We start from the raw sequence: 24,151 nt of genomic DNA on the forward strand, positions 1-24,151 counted from the left end.
ACGAAGTTCAAATTTTGACACAAGGTGTCGAATTGATGCAGCCGAAGGTACTGAAAGTTTGGCGTCGATACGTCAAGCGGTTTGGAAGTTATTGCAGAAAAACGGGAGGGGGGGCTATAAATAGCCCCCCCCCCCCAGTGGGGCGCGGGTTAATTAACAAGCGCGGGAAACATCAGTGAAGTTGTTGACTTTTATCCGTCAGTATATTGACTTGTTCATGGACTGTGAATGAATCTGACCCTCCCTGAACTCCGTTTCAGCTTCATGTTTCAGAGTGGCAATGTGGAGCACCCCTCTGATCGCTTCTACAACACCACTGTTGAGATTGTGCCGGCGTTAGCCGACCACGAGCTACTTAAGCGGTACAAAACTACTTCAGACGGATACGCAATAATTGGTAAGTCATATCTACGTGTAGATAACTTATCACCGAATTAGTTTAGTGACCGAAGGCTAATCTTAAACCCCACGCTATGAATCCACCCCACCTAGCACTGGTCTCGCTATCATTGCCTCTGCACTGCATGTCGCTCACATTTCAATTACTAAGTAACGAATCCTGTACTAGCATCCCTCGTAACCACTTTCAACTCACGAATGCTCCAACTCAGAGCTGACTGGCCCGGCAGCTGTAGGCAGTAAACTCCACGCCCGCTCTGTGAGTCGCAGTAAAGCACACCGATCTCCCTCGGAATATGACCCGCCCGCTCACCGGCGCCGTATCCGGTGTCCTTTCAGGTCAGTTTGACGACCAGGGGGTGGCGGCCGGCTCGCTGGATCCCACGTGGGGGCCGATCCGCTCTCTGAGGCTCGCCGTCCAGGCAGAGAGCGACAACTGGGTCATACTTAGTGAGGTGAGTGTAAAAATGGCTTTGTCTGAGACAGCCAGCTAAAAGAACTGTCCCTCAGTGAAGTCAGTGCATTAATCCTAAATATGTCGCATTTCTCGCATTCCATAGCAAATACCTACGTAGAATTTACCCTCTTCTTTATTGATGCATTGTATCATGTGCCATTTTAGCACTGTAAGTAGTTTGTCCAGCCATCGGATTGGTCGAGACGGCGTGGTCGCTGGTCTAGGCTTCTGCTGCGGCTGTACTATCCCCTTTCAATGAGCCGTTCCATATCGGCAGATTCACCTGAAGAGGAGCTAGTGACGCTGGAGCTCGGCGGAGCCGCCAACCCTCTGCTCAACTGCGCCAGCCGCCCCGCGCCGCGCCGCTCGAACAGTGCCTCGCGCGGCAGTGACGGTATCGGGGACGGTGCGGAACCAGTGATAGTGACTGCGTCCAAGGGCCGTCCCGGCGAGCCCAGTGAATACACGTGCCTATAGACGGGACGGGTGGGGGCAGTTCAGTACCTGCGGTGAGAGAATACGTACCGGCCACACACCCGCGCGCGTTGTTGAGTGTTCGCCAGTTTATTGGAAACGTTCTAACTAGTCGTTGGTTAACAGTACGAAGTATTTAAGACTGCAATAGACTCTATAATATGGGAGATGGATAAATGGTTTGTGGAACCATTAGCATATTGGTTGTTCCATCCGCCTGTTTACTTTTATCTCGCCGTTGACATGAGTGAAAGGTGGTGCGTTTTTACGTAGCTAGATCCGCTTAATGGAGGCGCTGTCTATTCGTGAGCCGCTTTATAAAAGCCAGTGTACGTCAGTGCGACAATAACCGTCTCACCAAAACGAAGCTGCGCGTCTGTTGTCTGGGGTCCGAGTTTCCGCGAATGTCTGAGAGCTTACGTGTGACTGTGCCTGCCTGTTGCGGCCGGTAGGTGTGTTGGGCGTCTGTGGTGGCAGGATACTGCCGCTGTCTTGATCCAATCATTCCTCAGTGTCCCGCAGCAAAGCCAACAGCGAAATCATTCCTACGGTGCGGCGCGCGAGTCTTTCCTTCGTACTTAGTGACGCGAGGATGTGAAAGGTGCAGCTGCTGTTGGGTGTTGCTGCGCTGTATGAGGCTAACAATTACGATGGTTGTTGCGTGTTGGAGTGGTGCGCGTAGTTGGTTGTCTGGTGGCGTTAGCGTCGGTTCCGCCGAGTGCCATAGTGTCCAGGGGTGTCTCGTCCAGGGGGAGGTAGGCCCGGCTCACGCCACCCGTATGTGCCTCGAATACAGCTGCCCAGTTCTTGTTACTGTCGCGTGAAGGTGATGAACTGCAGGAGAGGACTCGGAATTTGCTGAGAAGCTGTGGGCGATGAAGGTTTTTTTTAAGTATAGTTCAAATGTTTGACTGGGCAGCTTACTGCGAGGGCCCCCAACTGGCCGCGGCCGCTGTCACCAACTGAGCTACGGTGTCACCAATCCCCGACCATCCCCGTCAGGGATCTCGCAATGCCGAGCGCGGAAGCGGCTCGAACCCGGGCTCCCGCCGCCGGGAATCCCACGCTCGACCAACTGAGCTACGGTGGAATCCCACGCTCTACAAACTGAGCTACGGGAAGGCCTCTACCAGTCACATTCTGCTCTTCCGGTCTAACCAACTCTACTGCTAGAAAGCTCGTGTATTAAATCACTGTTAATTACCAACTATTATATAAAATCACATTCACTCACACAATTATCTCAGTTGTCAGTGGATGAGATATTTATCCAACATAAGGACACCACGGTCTATCCACACAGGCCCTCAAACGGGACATAGCAGCCTGCTGCTCCCACAAATGGCAAGCTCTGAACCAGTGCCTGTGTCTAATGCCACCCATTCATTTGGCAAGACTGCAGCCGTCTATTGCCAGTCCAATCTCTTTTTCATGTTCCATCACAGTGAGTCGGCATTCAATATCGTCTATCACAATCACATACATGCATCAGCGGGACATGCAATCGATCGTTTCAAACGGCTCAGTGTATGGTATTGACACAGCGTTGATCACTGAACTCCAACATGGACCCAGAACTCGTTAGTAAAGCATCCGCACAACTTGGGGGTGCCCGCAGTTCAATTGCAGAAAGCACAATGGTCTCACAAACACACCGTTTGGCCTCTATCAACAAAGTAACGTACGACAGCATCGGTCCACCGTTCGCTTTCACCGTGCGACCAACAGTGACCAACAGTTAACGTTGACCCCCGAGGTCAGTGTTGGTTGACCTCCGGTCGAGTTGCCGCGGGTAGTACAGAGATCATTCCGGCTCGACAGCGCTAGGCTGTCCTCTCAGCTCTGGTCCAGCCAGGTAGGTCCTAAAGGTTATACATTGTAAGCTGTGCTTGTATAATATACAAGCACAGCTCGCGGAAAATAGTAGCGGACAGCAGCAGCTGGCGTCGTTATGAGATAGAGCTGTTAAACAGAATGTGTGTGTGGCTGAAACCGCAGATGGCTATTGGTACGAGTTTCCCGATTGCATTTGATGCGCGCAAAAGCTGCACTTTCGCGGTATGCCCATAAGTCCCGTTGCTAGTGACAAAAGCCAGCATATGAATGTCAATCGCAAGAGATCATGATTTACAAGATAGAGCGTCATAATGTAAATGAGTTGTTCTTGAATCGGTGGCTTCGAAACGCAAGTACACGACTGCTAAAAATAAGCAAACGAATTGATTCAGATGAAGGGTAGATGATGCCTACAAAAAGCGCGCAATATAAATCACTAACAAAGCATGCAGACATTCTACATAGTATTCAACACCAATGAGCTTTCCCTCGGTGATCTTGCCAACTCAGTACCACACTACTATTTCTCGGCTTTGGTAGCAAGAGCCACTGCAGTCTTGCAATCATCATCTTAGCGATCGCATTGCTTCTATTCACAGTGGCTAACCAGCGCCCCGTTTTCTTCTCTGGTATGACGCTTTTCGTGTGATAAATCGACGTCTTTTCGTCCTTCCAAAGTGTGCGGTGTAACGCTAACGACCGTCTCCACTAGACGGTACTCTCCTCCAGCAGGGCCGGCGCCGGTGGAGCGGCCAGTAGCTGCTGCCGCGCCTCCGCTGACTCACACTCTGCCCGCAGTCTGCCGACAGAAGGGCGGTGTCACGGGGTGAGGGGGCTGGAGGGGTGTAAAACAGTGCCACGGGAGAGGCGATCGGCCGAGTTAGAACGGTGTCAAAGGGGTGGCGACGGGTGGGGTTTTAGGACGGTGACACTCTGGTGATTTGAGTTGGAACAATAGTTTATTGAGAGTAACATTGAAACAGCGAGTGTTATGGGGCATGGTAGAGCGGCGCTCGACGGCTGACCTGGAGCGGCGGTGGGTTGGAGTTAGAACGGCGTCATAGGATTGGAAGTGATGCAAAAACGATGTCACAGGAGGAGTGGTACATGGAATGGTTTAAATAAGAACGGCACGGGCCAAAGCGACATTTTATAAGGGTGTCACACCAGGGAGCAGTGTTGAACGGTGCCACGGAACGGGGAGTGATGTTAGAACGGTGTCACGGACTGGTAAAGATAACGGGAACATTGCTCTATCCGGGCATTTATGATTCAGATACAAATCTTGAATGAGCATAAAAAACTCGTCACTAATTTGAGTGACAAATGAAACACCAACACGGAAAAACCACAACGGCCTCACTGTGCATGATACAGTAACCAGTCAGCCATCACATAGCGGAGCTAGTACAGGAGTGCTGATAAAGAATCTGTAAGAATATGCAAAAGAATCCCCAACTCAGTGTCATATTCATGGGGACGGAATTTAATCAAGTAGTCCAAGTAACGTATGCACAGTGCACACCAATCATGCATAACAGTCTTGCCCGACTTTCTAACTCATGGTGGAAATCAATAAAACACATGCAGGCGAATATTTAAACGAATACAGCCGAATATTTAATACGGACGGCCGTCCCGGTCAGAAAGCCGTCCGTACCAGGACGGCTGTCCGACCTAGAAGCCGGTTTCAAAGATTTCGAAAGATATCACTTCGAATACGAGTTACAACGCACACGAGTACGCCGCTCATATGGGTACACTGAAAGAACCTTCAAAGTGGATCATATTTCCATGCACTGCCCAAGGGGTTCACTACACGGGAGGTAATGCGTGCACTTCTACGTGGTTAGTCCTAGCTACATATCGTGAAGCCAACAAAATAGGGGAGAGTGGGGCAAAGCGGCCACCCTAACGTTTCTAACGATGCCGACGCTTGATTTTTAAACTTGGAAAGATTCTTTCTATATCAATGTGATCCCTATTAAATTGTCTTTTATTCCAACTGCGTTTCATTTCTAAAGGCGTTCACATATGGGAGATATTGACAAAACTTTAAACCTATAGCATATTGGCCACTTTGCCCCATCCCTGAGGCAAAGCGGCCACTGGCGACTTCTCAAGTCCCGATATGAGAAACAGAATAGTTGCCTCATGCACGACTAGGGTATTTGATGGTGACAAGGTTTAAGGGAAGATGGATGTTTACTTTGTTATCTTCCCACCTATTGCTAAACAAAGAAAGAATTTTCTTGGAAAAACATTTAATTGCATAATTTGGTAACTCATGTAACCGAAAAGTGGCCAAGATGAATGCATGACGACACATTTGAATATAAATAATGTTTTTATCCAGATGGAAACAACTTATGGCCAATTGGGGGCTGGCCACTTTGCCCCGGCCGCTTTGCCCCGCGCATACCGTCCGAGACAAAAATACTCCAGCTCAGCTATTAGTGGGGTAAAAAGCATTAAAATTGGTAGAAGGCATGTACGATAACCACGCAATGCATGGACAAAAACGCTTATAAAAATTCCAAACGGTTATGGAATAAAATAACATTTAAAAATTGTAAACATAATTGGTAACCTGGCAGGAAATGCTTTTCCGTGTTTCACAGAACAATGGCGATGGGCCTGAAACCCCGGTCTGGCTCATTCGAACGACCGCAAAGAGAAGTATAATTGGAAATCATAAATTGGAACTGACGCCAGCTGTGGAGGGCTAAAACGATGGATGGCCGCTTTGCCCCGGGTGGCCGCTTTGCCCCACTCTCCCCTACGTATCCAATGCCTGTTAGCTAATAGCCTATTTCCATTATACATCTGTGCTCGCTGGAATATCCATTTCAACTTACGCTTGTCCGAACCAAGTCAAAGATCCTATAAACAGCCGGAGAAACAACGGGTAAATGACATTGCCGAGATGATTGGAAGTGGCACATGATGTGCAAGTTAGCCTTCTATACCACCGAGCAAACGACACAGGAAACATCAATCAAGTACATTGCAACTTATGCGTCTTCATTTACGTCCTTTTTATATCACAGGAGATACGGATGATCTCGCGATGCGTGTGATAAATAATAGGGGTAGGGATCATGGAGAGCGTGAGCGAGTGGAAGAACGGATGAGGAAGGGTAGTTGAGCTCATGTACGATGAATGATAAAGTGCTTTCCGAAATAAGTAGATGAGTAGCAATGAGAAAGCATTTGTGAGCGAGGTAAGTGAGTGAGTGAATGAGTAAACTGCGCAAGCGATTTATTAATTGACTTATTGAATGAGCTGAGTGACAAACGCACGCGCCCTGTTCGTCTGGCTTCCATGGCTTGTCTGAGGGCCCGCCTCCGGTCTGAGATTTATTGAGTGATTGAGTGAGTGTAACTAAGTGAGTTAGTGAGTGGCAAACTCACGCGTCCTGTTCGGCATCCATGGCCTGCCGGAGCGCCCGCCTCTGGTCCGATATCTCCAGTAGCGTGTTCACCAGCTCTCGCTCACGCTCGATGTCCTCGGCGCTCTTCTGCGGCTCTGGAACACGGACACGACATATTCGTGATGACGGGAGCAGACAGGTGATTTTCTGAACAATAGTGTACGAACGGGTAGATTGTCTTTGTGGATTACGTTTGATGTCAGTAAGCGAATAGCAGTCAGTAGACAGCGGATAATGGACAAGCACGAAGTCCGCCATCCGTAACACAGAATAAAGCGTCAAATGCATACATAGGCCACTAGAAGAATTATGTATGCCCACGCATGAACATACACAGGGCAGGATAAAACACCATTCGCCATTATGGAAGCAGAAAGTTGAGCACGTTTCAATGACGCAGCAGCCTCACATGACGTCATGCATTCAATACGTCCACCTTAAGTATCAACAAACAAGTACAATCACCTAATGACAATCGATCATGGTAAGCCCCCTTGCTGGAATTTACCGTGTAGCGCGTCACAATGCGACTAGTCCGCGATGATAAACTGTTGGGCAGTGAACTATGGCCTGAATTTATTGAAAATCGATAGATCCGCTACTTAAACGGTATGGACTCTAAGATCTATACGAAACAAGGGCTAAAATATTACTTTGCTTCAGGTTCGTATGCAAACGTGGTTTGTTTTGTCCATCGTCCCGCAACCTACACATGACCAACGTCGCCGGTTCTGAATTGGTATTAGATTGCTAATGTCTGAACTCTGCACATAGCGCCGCAGCAAATTGAAGCTATCAGACACACCAAACACTTCAACACACATTAGTGTACCAACCAACACAGCATATATTAATACGTACCGGGCGAAGCCATGCGCTCCCTCAGCTCGAGCTGCAGCCGGTCGTGGCGGTCCTCCAGTTGCAGCTCCTGAAGCTGCAGCTGGAGCAGCTGGTCTCGGCGCACCAGGAGACTCCGCTCGTGAACCAGGGCGAACCAGTCGCGCATCAGGGCAGCGTCATCGGTTAGCTCACCGCAGCCGTCTGAGAGGGAGGAAGAGGGAAGGGAGGAGGTAGGGGTGAGCAAACGGGGTTCAAACATAAGTCTCCACACAGCGGAATAAGATGTATTTGAGTAAAACCATACAACGCTAATCCCTGCTTGTAAGGAAATAAGTACTTAGCTATCTAATAATCCAGCTGTTATTGAATATCTCCCCGGCCAAAGAACGTTGATGACACCTTGCTCAAATCTCCACGGGCCGACTCACACATGACACGTTGCACCGTCGCATCACGATCCGACTCACCGCTGGTCTCGCCTCGTATGGTCTTCTCCAGCTCGTCGGCACAGAGCTGCAGCTCCTGCTGTCGGACTTCCACCTCGCCCAGCTGTCGCTGCAGCTCCTGAGCACGCTGCTGGCTGTCAAAGGGTCGCGGAAGACACAGTCAGCGGGCACTTTGAGGCAGAATAGGGTCAACATTGTAAGATGGAACTTCTATGTCATAGAGCATAGAGGCACGTGGGCACGTCGGTATGGAGGGCATGGAGGCGCCCAGTCACGTTGTCTTCTGATGATTCAGCGTGACGACTCAAAAACTTTGTAAGAAAGCGGGTTGTGTAGCTAGGCTCCAGATTGACGAGGCTGGATTTACTATGAAAACTCCCCAATGACCCGGCAGCTACTTGGCTCAATCCCTTTTGACCCCATCATGACCAACCCACGTGACCACTGTTCCAGACACATGCCCTAGCTATATTGGACACATTAGTATTTCACTGGCGCCTTTGTGTTAATCTGTGACATCTAACCAGCTTACCGTCTGATCTCGGAGTGGCGGGCGGCTCGGCCCGACCGAGACCGACGCGACAGGGTCCCCTCGGGCGACGAGCGACCGCTCGGGGTCACCTTGGCCTCTGATGACACGGAACAGGGGCAGTGGGGTCACGCAGGTTCAGAGTGGTGTCAGCAGGGTCACACAGGGGTCAGCGAGGTCACAGGGGTCGGTGGGGTCACAAATAACTCAGTGCGGTCACATTAGGGTTAACGAGGTCATACAGCGGTCACGCGGTCAGGAGGGACTGGGGTCAATGGGGTCAGCCGATTAGACTTGCCCGGCCTCACAAAAGTTACGATATCACTCGAATGACCAGGGCGGAGGGCTATGGGGGTCGCAGGGTCACATACAGGGTTGGCATTTTTGCCGGCAAAAACTAGTTTATGCCATTTGCCGGTTTAAACCGGTTTTAACCGGCAAAAAGTGGCAAAAACTAAGAAATATCACAATGCTATGCTTGGACATGAATTTGAACATGAAGCATTTTAAGGAGAATTCGGTGAAAGCTTTATGCTTTCAAACAGAAGTGACATTGACCATTGAAATGCTTCATAACTCAAACATTTTCATGGGCTTTCCATAAGGAGCTAGTAAGATGCCTTTTAGTGGGGTGACAAATGAGCCAGTGCAAGGGTGACTGGGTGAGTCCTGCACAATCAGAAGTGCGAAGGGGCATCTGCCACTGATATGCGCACGGCACCGCATGGCACCTTACTTACCGTGGCTGTCTTGCCCCACTCTCCCCTACATGGAAATACGTTCCGTTGTGGATGTCTACCGACATGCATAGACATTTTAAGCAGGGATAAGAATGAGGCAGCATTAGAATGTTTAGTGCATCTATATAACTACCAGAAATACATTTGTACATTTCAAATCCATTCCTAACTAGAAGCGTTGTAGGTTTGGCCATCTGAGTTTTAGCCAGTTTTTGCCAGTTCTTGCCACCAGGGTTTCTGCCAGCCGGTTTAAACCGGTTAAAACCACTGGCAAAAACCAGTTTTTGCCACCCCCTGCCAACCCTGGTCACATAAGGTCACAAAGAGAGCGGAATCATAGGACAGCAAACTGTCTCGATAGATCGATTAATGCATGCCAGCGATGTCGGTCCTCGGAACAACAGGGTCGTTCCTTGTCAAAGATAATTGAAACATAATTGAAGGGATATTTTATTGCCGTCGACAGGGAACCCTCATCGATTGTCAGCTGATGGTTCATCTATGATGCATGCCGAGCGGGCCGTATAGTGCGATTAAGTGACAAGTAACGGTGCACGTTTACGTTTCATCGAGAAAGGTCGCCACAAATGTCGAGCCTGTTCGCCGTAATAGATGTCTTACAGGTTTAACACGCTTATCATTAGACATTAGAACCACGAATCCATTCCGTTGGTATGTGATAGTGAATCGTAAAGAATGTTTGTGGTAGTGTGTTGTTGGATCAATTTGCGACGCTAAATATACAACGTAGATCTGTGAAGGAATCAAGTGGGGTGTGAGCAGGCCTGAATTTGGTTGAAATGAGGTAAGATCTGTCGTACATTGCTACAGACAATAAAATTGTTGGGGACTAATTGATTGAGAGCAGCTCAGATTCTTTAACGCCGCAACGTCCCTTAGTCCAGAATACCCATCGCACGAACTAGAAACCACGATGCTCCGCAACATTTAGCCAATTACATGATATATTCTATAGACGCGTCAGGATGCAATGACAAACGTTTTTCATCGTACCACGCAATCGCGGACGGGACACAGACTATAATAAATGCTATAATAAACTATAATGTAATAGAAATAAATAAAGGTTATAATATAATAAATAATATAATAAACACAGACTATGATAAACCGGACCGGCACGCCCCAAACGGCGCAAAACGTTACCTGGAGCCGCCTGTGACCGCTGTACGGCGTCGGTGATGGACGGACTGTCTGTAACGTCGGCAGACACCGGCGTTCCTGGCGGCGACAGCGACGGCGACGCAGACAGCTTCTTGTCCTTGTCCTGGGAGAGGGCGGAGAGCGTAGTTGCATAAAATAGAGTTTATGTCGGGGGTTACGCTTCAAATCGCGAAGTCCGATAGCCTGGATCCGGTACATTTTATTTCAAAGTTACATACGAACAAATTTTGAAAAGTAGCTTCACACGTCAAGGACTATTGTTGACATAGCTGATACTCCAGTTTTATACAGTTCAGAGCACAAAGCAGCATTACACAAAAGCGATGACTAAGTTTTAATAACATTGTTGATCACCGACCTTGCTCTTCCTGAAGCGCAGTCCGAGCCGGTTACGGAGCGGAGTCTGTTTAACTCCTGCCGCCACTGCTAACGGGCTGGGAGACGCAGAGACGTCTGTCGCGGAGGGAGGAGAGGGTGCCACCGCCGCGGCCACCTCCTTCTTAGAGGGAAGACTGGAGTCCGGCCCGTCGTCCTTCTCTTTGTCCTTTTCTTTCTTGTCAGTTGAATGTCGGAACATGTCTGCAAAAATAAGATGACATAATGACATGCAACACCAAACCTGTGCAATGTGCATAAGACATAAGCCTCTTACGCTCCTCAATGTTGGTCGTTAAAGTCATGTTAAACGACATTTAACAAGGAACTCGTAGGCCAAGGTCTCCCCCTTATTCCTATCATCCTTCCGGCTCTGGAATGGTCTTGTCAGACCGAGTAAAGGGCCTAACCTAACAAACAAAAAAGGAACTCGTGAATATAAAAATGTCGCCAAATTCTGCTGTTTTAAGATAACCACCCGTCATCCTCTTTTAAGAGGTCCAACATCACATTTCCAGCTCGCTCACCTGAAATGGTCTGTATGATGCTTCGACGTCTCTCCCTTTTCTTCTTCAGATCGGAGGATTCCTTCTTCTTTCGCGTAGTAGGTGTGGACGGTTCGGTGAGCACCACTCGCGATCCAGAAGTCTTCCCATCTTTACCATCGGGTGCAGTCTCCTGAGTCTGCTCCTGGGTGGAAGGCTCGGCCGCTTCACCGGTTCTACTTGTCGAGAGCAGATCGCTAGACTCGTCTTTGGGAGGTGATATGACACCAGAATCCACCGACCCTGGAGAAGCAATTGATGACTGTGGTGGCTGAGATTTCACATTAGGTGACGTATCTCGCTCTGGCGACAGTTTTTTATTCGAGAGGTCGGCCGCAGACACAGCCGGAGTTGTGTCGGTAGATGATACCGCGGTTAGTGCCGGTGTTGAGGACGCCGTTTTACGATTTGGAGACGCAGCCATCGACTTGAGATCTGTTGACTGTGCTTTCTTCGTGGTGGATGGACTATCCAGTCTCGACGACATACCCAGTGCCGATGTTTCATTTTCCAGTGAGCCATGTAGATCAGACACAGGCCTAAGCTCATTCTCCCCGGCGATAGTCATCGTCCCACCAACATCAGGAGGCATTGACAGCACGGCTTTCCTATCAGCAGCACTCTGCTTCTTCCGGCGTGGCGTGCGCTGGTCGCTGGCCCGTGGAGGCCTACGGGGAGGCGAGAACAGGGCACGCGCTGCCGCGGGGATAAGGGAGAGTCGTGCCGAGCCTCGTGTCTTGTCCGGCAGCGGCGGGGGCTGGTCCACCCTCTCCGGTTGGTGGGGAGGCTCGTCTGCAGTCTCAGACACAGTCTCATGTGTTGTACTTGGTGTTGTCTTAGTTTCATCGTCCTGCACCGAGGATGGAGAATCATCGATGAACGGAACCACGGGGCTGAAATCGATGATGTTGTGCTTTGCCGCTTGCGCCTGTTCAGCTCCCGCGTCTGGTTTCTTCTCAGTCACATTGCTTGCCTCCGGCTGGGTCGCTTCCTCAGACGTTGGTATAGGCGGGGGAGCTGGTGGTATCAGCCGTCTTGTCGCTGTCAGCGGAGGCGGCGGGATGACTTCTCCTTCCTCCTCCGCTTCTCCATTCTCTTCGACGTCACTCTTCGGCACCGGTGGCGGCAGCGGACGTACACTCGGCCCCGACGTCCCCAGCAGTGCCGGAGAGGTCACCCTCTTCCTGATCTGTTTCTCCGGCGAGCGTCGAACGCGACTCAGCACAAGATCACGAATCAGGCTCTCCTCTGGCGGTCTCTCCTGCGCCGGCTCCTGTGGCGTCGTCTGAACCAGATCTTCTGGAAGCCTGGACAGACGCATTGGAGCTCCGGAAAGTGCCGAGCGAGGAGGAAGAACCAGCGACGGTTCGGTGGCACCGCGACGCAGCAGTCGCGCGCTGACTTCCTCGACAAGAGGAGAGACTCTTATCTGTGCAGCACGGGGTGGTCGAACGAGCGGGGTGGTAGGTGCGGAGGGAGATGTGGGGGTACTCGGTGGGACAGGGATGGGAGGAGTGACTGGGGTGGAAGGAGTTGAGTGAACGGTGGGAGACACTGGAGTTGGGGAAGACGAAGCTACGGCGGGTGGTGTGAGAGATGTGGGAGTTGTAGATGCAAATCGTGAAGTCGTGACTGCTGTGCTCCTGGGAGCAGGACGAACATTCTTGCCCGTGTCGGGAGTTGTAGATGACAGGGGCAGCGGCGGTAAGGTGGGTCTGGCGGGTTTCACAGGAGCAACACGCGATGAAACTACAGCGGGGGTCGTTCGTGTAGTGGGCGAGGTGGGCGAAACGGGGGAGATGGGTGACCCAGGCACAGGCGATGTGGCCAAGGGAGCAGTGATGACAGTAGGGGTGACTTTAGACGTCAACCAGGATGGTGAAGAGACTGCCTCTGTACTGGAGACCGGCGGCCAAATCCTCGCCAGAGGAGATACCCGAACAGGCGCCGGCCTCGTCTTCTGCACGGCAGCGCTGACGTAGGCTGACCGTAACAGGAAGTCCGGTTGACCAGGCGGGACGGCGCCGGAGGTCGGCACCGCTGGTGCTGCTGCCCGAGGTGCTGAAGAGACTCGAGAAGCTACAGAAGAAGCTAGAGTCACGGTAGGCACTACAGAAGCCGCAGAGACTTGTGTAGAAGTTGACGGGGAAATACGAGCGCTGGAGCGAGCCGCCGGTACAGGAGCCGCAGGAGTCGCCACTGGAACTGTAACAGGCGACGTTGTGGGAGTTGCCACGGGAACTGAAGTAGCCGGAGTGCCAATAGCAGTCGCTGCCAGGACCGCAGCGGGAGCGGACAAAGCAGGCAGCGGCTGCGTCACACCCTTCCTCTCCGGCGCCCTGACTGAGGCCGGTGGCGGTCCTGGCGAGGGCTGAGGCTCGAGCTCACTAACCGGGATCGGCGGCGGCCGGGTGGAAGGCGGTGGACGGGGGATGGGCGGTGTCTCCCACTCCCACACTGGACTCTGCTCAGTGCTAGGTGTCTGGTGGATGAGCCGGTAGAGAGCAGAAGAGACAGGAGGTTCTGGGGTCTGTTCTGTATTTGTGATCGGCGTGGGAAGAGAAGTGAGAGGGGGCCGAGAAGATGCTAGTGGAGTGCTCGTGGCTCCAGGTCCCTTTGTGGACGGCTGATCTGGAATCTTGGCTTTACTGCGTGCAGAGGCTACCGGTTCGGCTCTCACAGAATCACGAGCGGCTTTGGTTTCTCTGGATTTGGCAGTAGTGATGACCGCTTCATTTTCGCCAGATTTGATTCTGTCCCCGAGTGAAGGCAATTTAGAGTTCACATTCTTCTCTGATGACCGCTTCCGGCTCGACACGATTTCAGTTGTCTCGTCTCCACCAAACAGTCTTAGTTCCGGCAAAACATCGTGTTTTGGTGAATCTTCCTCTGAAATGCTGAGAGGGCTTATTGCGTCACTTTCATTCAACTTGGATGGAAGCACATTCATTCGTTCCTTTTTAGTTGGGATGTTGCTCAGCTCGTCGCTAACAACATTGTGCTGAGCCTCACTCACCTTGGATTCGGTGACTTCCCTGACTTCAGACTGCTCATGTGGCCTCCGATCATCGACTTTAGAGCCTCCGTCAGAGCTCATCTCATCAGCTGTTGAAACCATATCTTCCCATGAAACGCTTTCGTTTTCATCCATGGTCGCTTCAGCTGCGGTGGGTCTCACATGTGGTTCTTCGCTCATCACTGGCCGTGTCTCTATCACAATAACTTCATCCACATCAGGCTCCATCTCTATGGACAGATCCTCTGGCGTCTGCGTTCTTCTCCGTTCCGGCGTCGGGGACCTTTGTTCCTGTTGAACTTGCGTCTCTCGCCTTCCTTCCGGTGACTCAGCCTCTCTCCATCCTTCTGACGTCTGTGACCTCCGTTTCTCCGGCATCTGTGCGCTTCTTCGTTCTTCTGGTGTTTGTGACCTTCTCTCATCTCTCAGCCCATGTGACCCTCTCCTCTCTTCCGGAGCCGGTGTATCTCTTCTTTCTTCAGGAGCCTGCGGCCCTCTCCATTGTTCTCGCTTTGCCTCGGACATCCAGCTTGACACCGTTTCATCCACCTCTCTCCATTCATCCACCCATTCCTGGTTGAACTCCATGCTCGCCTCGATTCTCTCCGAGTCAGCCACGACCTTTCGCTCACTGTCTGCTGGCTCGGGACTGTCTTGTGTTAGATCGATGATGGGAGGCGGTGAAGCCGTCGAACCTGCAGCTGGTGATGGCGCTTCTTCGTGAGATTCGATTGCATCTGGCGAGGAGTCGCGTGGTGCTGGCGAAACCTTTCGAGGTGGCGGAGATGCACGACGGCGGCGGCGGAAAGTGATGAAACTCTCGTCGAGTTTGAACTGTGGCGATTTCTTGAAAACCGCTTCTTCAGAAGCTGTACCATTCGATTCTTCTTCGCCTCGTTCTAGTCTCGGAACCCGATCTTCTTGGTCCGAAAACGAAGCATCTTCGTGATCATTGACAGCTTTCCACGCTGGTTCTTGTTCCTCCTCCTCAGATATTGATTCCTCATCAGGTGGGAGGGCACATTCCTCCGGTCGCAGACCACTTTCATTCCTCGAAACTTCTGCAGGCGTAGTATCCAGCGACGTAGACTCCGCCGTCTGCCAGGCAGTCTCTTCGTCGCACGACTCCGGGGCCTCTCTGGAGTCCAGAGCGGTGGAGTCGGCGGTAACCCATGCGGCATCTTCGGCGTGTTCTGGAGACTCGGGAGAACAAAGACTGCGACCAGTGGATGGCTTGTCGTAGATATCTTCGTCATGATGAACGTAGGAGTCAACGTCTGACAGATCAGACGCAGCGTCGCTGTGATGGGAAGAGAAGTGATCATTGTCGCTCGGTGAGCCTCTACGTTCCAATTCACTAGAAGACGCTTCGTCGTCGGTTTGCTCCTTACCATTGGCTGTAACTTCGGTGATGGTGACGTTTTCCCGACCAGAGCTTTCGTCTTCTTCTGAGAGCTCTTCATCGTAGTCACCGTCATCACATATATTGTCGAAACCTCGCTCCAGATTGGTTACATCTACGTCATTCAGAAGAGCGTCAAACTCGAGGAAAGTGTCTCCTTCGCCGGAACGTTCTTGTTGATCTTCAGGCTCAGATGGAGCTGCAGGTGAAACCTCCTCCTCGCTTTCAGCATCACTTTGGCGTTGATAGTCGGCTGGAACGTATAACGGCCTAGCTTCATCGGCATTTGGAGCAGTGTACAGACTTCGCTCAGGCTTTGTATCAATATTTTCAGTCTCCATCAGCTCATCGTCATCACCAAGCATTTGACGCCAGCGCTGCTCTAAAGCTACATCATCAAACTCTTCGGCACCGGAAAGTGACAAATGAATGTCGTCTACATCGTCTTCTAAGAGGCCCCTCACACCCAAATCACTGAGGTTCTTAGGAATGTGTTCTTGGGAATGCCTTGAGTCCCTCGAGTGTTCTCTTTTGACCTTTGATCCACTTTCCACTGCACTAGCATGTCCGTCTGACTCGTGATTTCTCCTGACCTCCCGTTCAGAATGTGTGCTATCCTCTTCACTCGAGTGCATGGCCGCATCGTCGTCTGGTCCCGGTAGGCGCACTTCTACGCTGGTTTCACAGCCAGATATTGCCTCGCTTGCACTGTCTGCCTCGGCGCTCGAAGACAGCTTGTCTGGACTGGACAGTTTATCAGCTCTATTCTTGCGGGTTCTTCGATAACTGGCGTCCCGTCCCTCACTTGACCCAGACATTACTTCGTCGTCTCTCCTCGTAGAGTCCCGTCTGCGGCGCTTTTCTCCATCATCCCACTCTTCCGACGAAATCCTCCTCTCTTCCTCCTCCCTTGCAGCACCTTGGTCGACATCATCCGACCGAGTCGTGTCTGACGTAGCCTCCACCTCCTGACTGCGCCGTCGCTGCGCCCCAGATCGCCTACCGTTCGACTTGTTGGCCTCTTCTCTGGCCTTCCGTGCCATCCGCTGCTTCATCAGGTTCTCTTTCACCTGTCGTCTCACTCTGTCCCTTGCCGCGATGGCCGCTACGCGATTTCCACCGCTTCCCCGCCGAATCGGCGCCGATTTGCCCAATTTCCCTGTATCAGCTTTCAGGTTCGGTTGTTCCACCGCGCCCTCAGATTTTTCTGTCAAGAGTTTTGCCGGTGCAGAGGTTTTTCTCTCAGGTGGCGACGTGCGGCGGGCTGCCACTGGTCTCGGCGCTCCGTTAGTGATGGACGCTCTTGGAGCTGGCTGCGGTCGAGTGGGTATCTTGGTAGCAGACGGTCGTGTCATCTCAGCTGAAGGCTGCCGGGTAGCTGCTGGTTTCCGCGTTCCCTCGCTCGCCACATTTTTAGCTGCCTGTTGTCCCTGATTCACACGACCTGTCGCGGCGCCGATACGAGAGCCGAGGTCGGCGGCTGAGCGGGACCGTGCTGGGCTCACAGCGGCCGGTGTAGAGGACGGAGAACTGACCAAAGACCGGCGCTTCAGCTCGGTGGAGTTTCGCCACGCCGCGGAATCGCTCGCCGGAGGACGAGATCGCTGTGCGGAGTGTCGCCTGATGTCTCGTGTCGGTTTCGCAGCGGCATCTTCGGAAGTCGCGGAGGTGGTTTTGTTTGGCTTCTGTTGCACCAAGGTGCTTACACTCACCCTTGCAGTGGTCACCGTCTTCCCCGAAGCAGGTTTTCCAACACCTCTCCCGATGAGCGACGATACGGGTTTCTTCAAAACCGGGATGGACCCCGTAATTTTCTTCCCGATATCCTTCCTTGGCGACTTTTGTTTCCCTTTCTCCTTGCTGTCTCCTCTGCCTACATCCGCAGCTTTGCGCTCCTGACTCGACTTGCGTTTCCCGGAGCCAGACCCGGAGCCGGATCCGTGCGAGTCCCGCTCGGCTCCGATGGGCTCCGGTCGGTGTTCCGGCAGTTCGGGATCCGGATCCGGAGGTCGCTCGGTGTCCTGAACGACTATCCGGGGCGCCGCGGCCGGGGGAAGCGGAGGCCGCAGCTCGATCTCCGTGTCGGAGGCGGCCGAGGAGGAATCGCCGGCTGAGCGGCGGGGCTGGGAGACGCGCTCCGGCCCAGAGACCTGCCGGAGGAGGGGGCAGGGCGTCATTAGTGAAACTGAAGCGGTTTAAGGTGCTGCGACGTAATGGCAAAAAGTCGGAATATGGTGACAATGTTCTGCATTAATGAAAGAACCGAGCGTCCATCATGACCTTCAATCAGCAGTAGACCATTTCGAAGTTAAGGGCAATGAACGAAGAAAAAATCGTATGCACGTTGAGCGTATGGAGCAACTCGACAGTAATTACGGCCGAAACATGCTAGAAGCGCTTATTATGCCACGGCAAGTTATTTCTTAGAATGCAAGACGTTATGTTGTAGATAAATCAACAAAACAAAGATGGCATATTAGCAAACTGCCGCATAACATGCAGGTGATATGCTATTTAAAATACGAGCACGACATATGCCGACATATAGCATCGTTGCTGGTGCGTCCCATAACACCACACCCAACACACCAACAACATATGCCAAGGGTCCATGCGAGCAAAAAAAAAAAAAAAAAAATCATATACTGTGACGGAGCTACAAAGTAACATAATTTTGAAAAAGGTGCTTGGTATAAAAAGGGTAAGGTTTTCTCAGAGAGCCGGTTTTATGTTCCATTACAGCTGGTAAACGTACAAATACGCACATCAATTCGGTTTTTGATTAATACAATCGAATGTATCAATGTTTACGTAATTCATGTGTTGGGCGATATTGCATTGTGGAAACGTAGGCACTTGGCAGGTGCCCACATCATAATGCTACCTGTGCCACACAGAAAGGCATTAGTGCGTTTTTCGAATGACAACAAATCAAAAACTATAAATAGGTAAGAGTGTGACATCCTCGTAATAAATCGGTGATTCAGAAGGAATATGCATGCCATCCGCGTAGAGGAACTCATACGCTATGTCAATGACGGAAAATCGGAATACCGATACCAAACCAAATACCAACCAAAACCACGGGAAAATACCGAAACCAAATCAACTTGGGAAAATGAGGGAAATACCAACTTTTTACCGATTTCTTAGCCTCTTATACATTAGTGAGGGTTTATGATACCAACAAAATACCAAACACATTACGATTGAAATACCAAATACCAAGTTGGTATCGGTTTGGTATCGGTATACCAAAAAGTTGGTATCCGATTGACATCTCTAATGCTGACGTCTTTTGTAAGCATTGTAGGTACTTGGTTGCAGTTCAATTCAGTAACACTTCTGTTTTTAATCTCATCATCAAACCGGGCACCAACGATGCAAACAATTAAACATCGGCGATAGGCAATCAGTACAGGACACCAAATTACAATATTATGAAAACGTCAAACATGCCGTAGCTACATGCCGTGTCACCTGCAAACTCGCTGATTTTTGAAGAACCGTTTCAGGTAAAAAGAGCAACGATAGAAGAGAATAGAGGGAGGCATTTGAACGACTTAAAATTGCATGTGATTTGTCAATTACTTAAAATATTCATATGAGCATCATAATTTATGCTCCAGAAAAATACGTTCAAAACGCAAGTAAAGAAAGCAGACTTCGGCTTCTTCAGACGCAGTGGCACCATCCACAATCCACAATCATCCACAACGACAGGGGAAAACTTTACAATGTTTGTTAAGCTTTTTCGATAACTGGGTAACGATTAAATAACTGTTCGATAACTGGGTAACGATTAAATAATTTGCCTGCCAATTTGCCATCACTCTAAAATATGTTTCATTGGTTTTCAGATTGTCTAAATCACTTTTCATTTAAATCAATGCAATGAAAAAGAGAGCATACAGGGATACTGGGACAGGGCTGTAGCAATGTTATAAGCTGTGGCGGCGACGGCGTAGTGGGAATATTAAATCGGATAATTTGTAGTGATCTTTATGCGCTGTGGGCTGGCTGAGACAATACTGAAATGAAAAGCGAAGGTAGTAGTGTTAGTTTATCGTAAAGATGGAACGAGCTTTACAAAAAGGGATTAAACATCTTACAACATAGATGAAGATTTCGCGGTACAAACATTGTCAACAAAACACTATGCAAGAAAAACTTCATGAAAATATAGCAAAGGACACAATGGACCGTCAGTGTGCACTGTGCAGCCGAGCAAAACCTCAGGGAGACGGAACTGGTCTGCAATGCTGATCCCGCAGCCCGCTATGAGTTAATGGCATACTGACGTCACGAAGCGGGGTAGTTACGAGGCTCCCCTTGTCGCCCGAATCTCAGAGTGTTGCTCACCTGAGGCCCCTGGCCGTTGGTCCGTTTTCGGGGACTGTTAGACCGCAGTACGTGCTCTGTCAGACCGTCCTCAGCCCTGCGTCTCAGCCGCTCAGATACCTCCTCTTCTGTCTCCGACTGGTGGCCGGTGTCAGAGGCTGTACGGGCAGAGTTGTGGAGGGGTCACTAGTCACTACACTACAAACGTGGGAATTCATGAACACAAGGATATTTCTTCCATCGAGGCTACGTTAAGCATAAAGCGGGCTAGGCATGATAATCTACGCGATCTACGTGTCATTCCACCAGAAATCGCAGGCACGCACTTAGAACGAGGCTTTATAAAGAACAAATCAAAAGCAAAATAATACATCCTGCACACAGCACGAGCACCTCTCAGTGGTCCCTCACAATTTTTTTTCAAACTTATTTGCAGCCGATCTCTTACCGCAACAATCTTCCCACTTCGCTCCACCAGCCGCCGACGTACCGTCTCCGGCTCGTTCGACGCCGTCCGACTCGTATCGGTCCGAGTCCGGCTCTTGGTCCGGCGGTCGCCGCTCGGGCTCCGGCTGGTCATGCAGCCGCCGCCACCGCTCCGCCAGCCTGAGGACCTCCTCGTCGTCCAGAGCGGGCTCAAACTGGTCAGAGTCCGGCGAGCACGAGTCGCTGTCACTGCCGGGGGAGGAGGGAGATTATAATGAGATAAGGTTAAAGAGAGAGGTTATAATAATCGAATTTTTCTATTAACCCGCGCCCCGTAGGGCTACCGGCGGACCCTACCATCCGTAGGGGGGGGGGGGCGTTTCGGCCCCCCCCTAAGATCTCGGAAGTTTACCGGCCGATTTTCAAAATTCAAACGGCGTTCGATAGCCCCACCCGGGAACTATCTTGTGACCAAATTTCATTGACCTAGGTCGAACCGATGACGTCACAGGTCAGGTCAAAGGTCGGATTTTCACCGTTCACAGGCATTTCAAGAAATGTGTTGTGAAATCGAGTAAATTGGTAAGTTATTGAAAACCATCGATGGTACATTGTTCGTCAAACACATACTTCGCTATCTGAGGTCACTGATACCAGGTCAGGTCACAGAGGTCAGGTTACTGGGGGGTCACAATATGAACGACGAACGTGTCGTGTGATACATGTTTTATGGTCCATTTTACATGACAAATGCGATTATGTGGGTCAGGCTGCCTTTGAGGCCAGCTAAGGTCAAGTTTTGGTGAAGGTCAGGTCAAGGTCAGGTCATATTAGGTCAAATTTTAAAGTTGATATTTTTGCATAAAATGGGTATCGATTCGATGCAGCTCGTCACGGGGAGTCCAATGGTGGTCTTTGTTTTGTCCTACGTGGTCTATAATTGCCAAAAATTGAGTTTGAAAATTTGACGTCATCATTTTTGAACAGTTTTTTCGCTATAACTTGGCCAAAAAATGAGATATCGATCTGATATTTGGTATGTAGATAGAAGACGGTAGGTTCTATCACATAAATTCCGGTTTCTTTGAAACTCAAAAAACTTTTTGTATTTTTTGGCTAATATATCCAAAATATCGCATTTTTGATTTTTGGGGGGTTGAAACTCAAAAATTTCAAAAATCCGAGATAGCAGTTTTGTAGCCTTGTCAATTCTACACCTTTTATGTCTTGATCATTTTTCTGTATCTTGAAAGCTGTAGGCCTGAGAGCTCTTCTCGCGAATGTCTTTTTTCGGTCAAAAATGGCAGAACATGACGTCATTCTGACGTCATTTGTGGCCAACCTATCATAGCCTCTGGAAAAATTTTTGGTCACAATGTGTAAAATTGATGCCCGGAGGGGTCCTGAAAGTTTGGTGGCGATATCTCCAGCCGTTTAGGAGATATCGACGGAAAAGGACAGGGGGGGGCCGTTTCGCCCCCCCTACGGGGCGCGGGTTTTAACCCGCGCCCCACTGGGGTCTGCGTGTAACACGCCCTACTGGGGGGGGGGCTATTCATAGCCCCCCCTCCTAACTCCGAAACTACTGGGCCGATCGTCAAAATTCAAACGGCGTCTGATAGCCCCGGAAAAACTGTCGAGCGAAACCTAATTTCATTGACCTCGAGGTCACCGATGACGTCATAGGTCAGGTCAAAGTAAAGATTAGTAGCATTTTGGCTCGTTCACGTTTTGGGCTCTGGTCGCCGTCTTACAAGTCAGATCAGGCTCATTTTTTGTTCACACACTCGTGAACAGATGCTCTAGATACCCTGAGGGTACCAAACTTGTATTTTGATTTTCAGGTCAAGGTCAGGTCATCACAGGTCACGAAAATATTATATCATGCGTCGGTCACGTGACACATGTTTTATGGTCCATTTAGGCCAAAGATTTCGAATTTGATGTCGTCTGTGTCATTCGAGGTCATTTTGAGTCGAATATAGCTTAGGTCAGGTCACTTTCAGGTCAAAAAAGGTCAAATTTTGAAGTTTGAATTTTTCAATAGAAAAGGTGTCTATTGGATGCAGTTTGAGCTCAGGAACAAGATGGGGCTATTTATATTGGCGTACGATGTCAAATACGTGCTGAAAAATTGATTTGAAAAATTAATAATTGTGAATTTTTTGCAATAATGCGTATAACTTGGCCATTTTTGAAGATATTTAGCTAAAACAGGTTTTTTCGAAAAGTCAAAAACTTTTTGAAAAAAATGTAAAAATGTAAATTTTGAATTTTAAAATTTTCAAAATTTCGAAAATTCGAGATAGCAGTTTGATAGCGCAGTCTATTTTGAGCCCTCTCATGCAAAGAAATTGGATCTAGCTTAAAAACTGAGCCCTTGGGAGCGATTGCCGTGGTTCAATGTTTTGCGTCGAAATCGGCCGAACATGACGTCACTCTGACGTCATTTCCGGCCGACCTATAGTAGCTACGAAGTTCAAATTTTACCACAAGGTGTGAAATTGATGCGGCCGAAGGTACTGAAAGTTTGGCGTCGATACGTCAAGCGGTTTGGAAGTTATTGCAGAAAAACGGGAGGGGGGGGCTATAAATAGCCCCCCCAGTGGGGCGCGGGTTAAGCCTTTTAACTGGTGAGTTTAAGCACCAGAAGATACCATGAGACGATCAATTTACGACGGTAAGCTCCCTTCAACCCATCAACACAGGAAAATATCTTCCCGAGAAATTTCGTTGTCAATGGATTAGCATGCTCATGTGGTCTTGCACGCCCTAAAAACTGCGCTTAAAACTATAATTCGAGCCATGATCAACTTGGTTCAATTTTACCTCGCTCTGTCTTGATAGCGGCACCACGGTACAGTTGTACAATACACATATCACGATCACCTTCCTGACTCATCCCATACACCTCAGCAGTCAGCAGCATACAGCTACCCGTCTACCCTCCTCTCCCAATGGACGGACCTGCAGTCGGCGCCACTGAGCACCTCCTCGGTGGTGAGGAAGTTGCGGTCCGTCCACTCGTCCTCGTCTATCTCCGAGAGCAGCTCGTCCTCCGACATGGGGTCACACACGCTGTTCTCGAACTCTGCCCTCTCCGGGGTCACCCCGCGCAGTGAGAGGTGGGAGCGCATCTGCTGTGGACGGGAGGGACCGGGAGGGTGAGCGGCATTTGAATTGTGAGGAGGTAATACGCTGACAAAATACATTATCTCTGAAAATTACCGACAAAGGGCAGAACTCAGCTCTGTGAAAAAGAAAAAGGAAAAGTTTGCGCAAGTGTAGCTTCCAATCGTTCGACAAATACGTGCAACAAAACTCGGCAAAGAAGGGAAGTGAAGCAGTGGAAAAGTTTGGTTACAGTGTACACACTGTAAACAAAATGCGTTTGTTGGGCAATGTCTATTCTATAAAAAGGAACATTTGCTTGAGTCATATATATGACCCAACTGACATTCAAGCGATAATAGCCCGAGTTCGTAAAAGTTATCGATCCAAGTGATGCCTCCTGCCATTCCGCTCAGCCCTCAGGTCACGATTATCTCATCCGAGCTACAAATCTCACCTCTGTGACAGGAGAGGGGCACGGCGGCACGGTGGTTGTTGCCTCACTCTGCTGGTACTTGTACTTGACCAGCGAGTGAAGGCCGAAGTGGGGCACACAGAAGAACCGACCGGCATCAGCGTCGTACTCGCAGTTGCC

At 50.1% G+C, this 24,151-nt stretch overlaps 2 protein-coding genes across 3 annotated transcripts in view; one reads left to right on the forward strand and one right to left on the reverse strand.

The window, feature by feature from the left end:
* Positions 1-2,148, forward strand: part of LOC122392095 (alpha-1,3-mannosyl-glycoprotein 4-beta-N-acetylglucosaminyltransferase B-like) — a 44,274-nt gene extending 42,126 nt beyond the window's left edge. For both annotated transcript variants that reach the window (XM_043386606.1, XM_043386607.1), the window contains 3 exons: positions 261-397; positions 739-854; positions 1,134-2,148. In XM_043386606.1, the coding sequence (XP_043242541.1) occupies positions 261-397; positions 739-854; positions 1,134-1,154 (274 nt within the window). In that variant the 3' untranslated portion in view covers positions 1,155-2,148. The remainder of the gene's footprint in view (positions 1-260; positions 398-738; positions 855-1,133) is intronic.
* A 349-nt stretch (positions 2,149-2,497) lies between these two features.
* Positions 2,498-23,582, reverse strand: LOC122392088 (serine/arginine repetitive matrix protein 2-like). Its single transcript, XM_043386597.1, has 11 exons — positions 23,413-23,582; positions 20,510-20,694; positions 20,041-20,177; positions 11,243-17,828; positions 10,699-10,919; positions 10,323-10,443; positions 8,419-8,515; positions 7,908-8,020; positions 7,462-7,641; positions 6,581-6,695; positions 2,498-3,965 (listed from the first exon to the last, which is right to left on the reverse strand). Exons 1-11 carry the CDS (start codon positions 23,580-23,582, stop codon positions 3,875-3,877), a joined length of 8,016 nt encoding a protein of 2,671 aa, XP_043242532.1. The 3' UTR covers positions 2,498-3,874.
* Positions 23,583-24,151: the final 569 nt, after the last annotated feature.

This window comes from Amphibalanus amphitrite, unplaced genomic scaffold (assembly GCF_019059575.1).
Source record: "Amphibalanus amphitrite isolate SeventyFive unplaced genomic scaffold, NRLGWU_Aamphi_draft 000468F_arrow, whole genome shotgun sequence".
In the NCBI taxonomy this organism is placed as follows: Eukaryota; Metazoa; Arthropoda; class Thecostraca; order Balanomorpha; family Balanidae; genus Amphibalanus; species Amphibalanus amphitrite.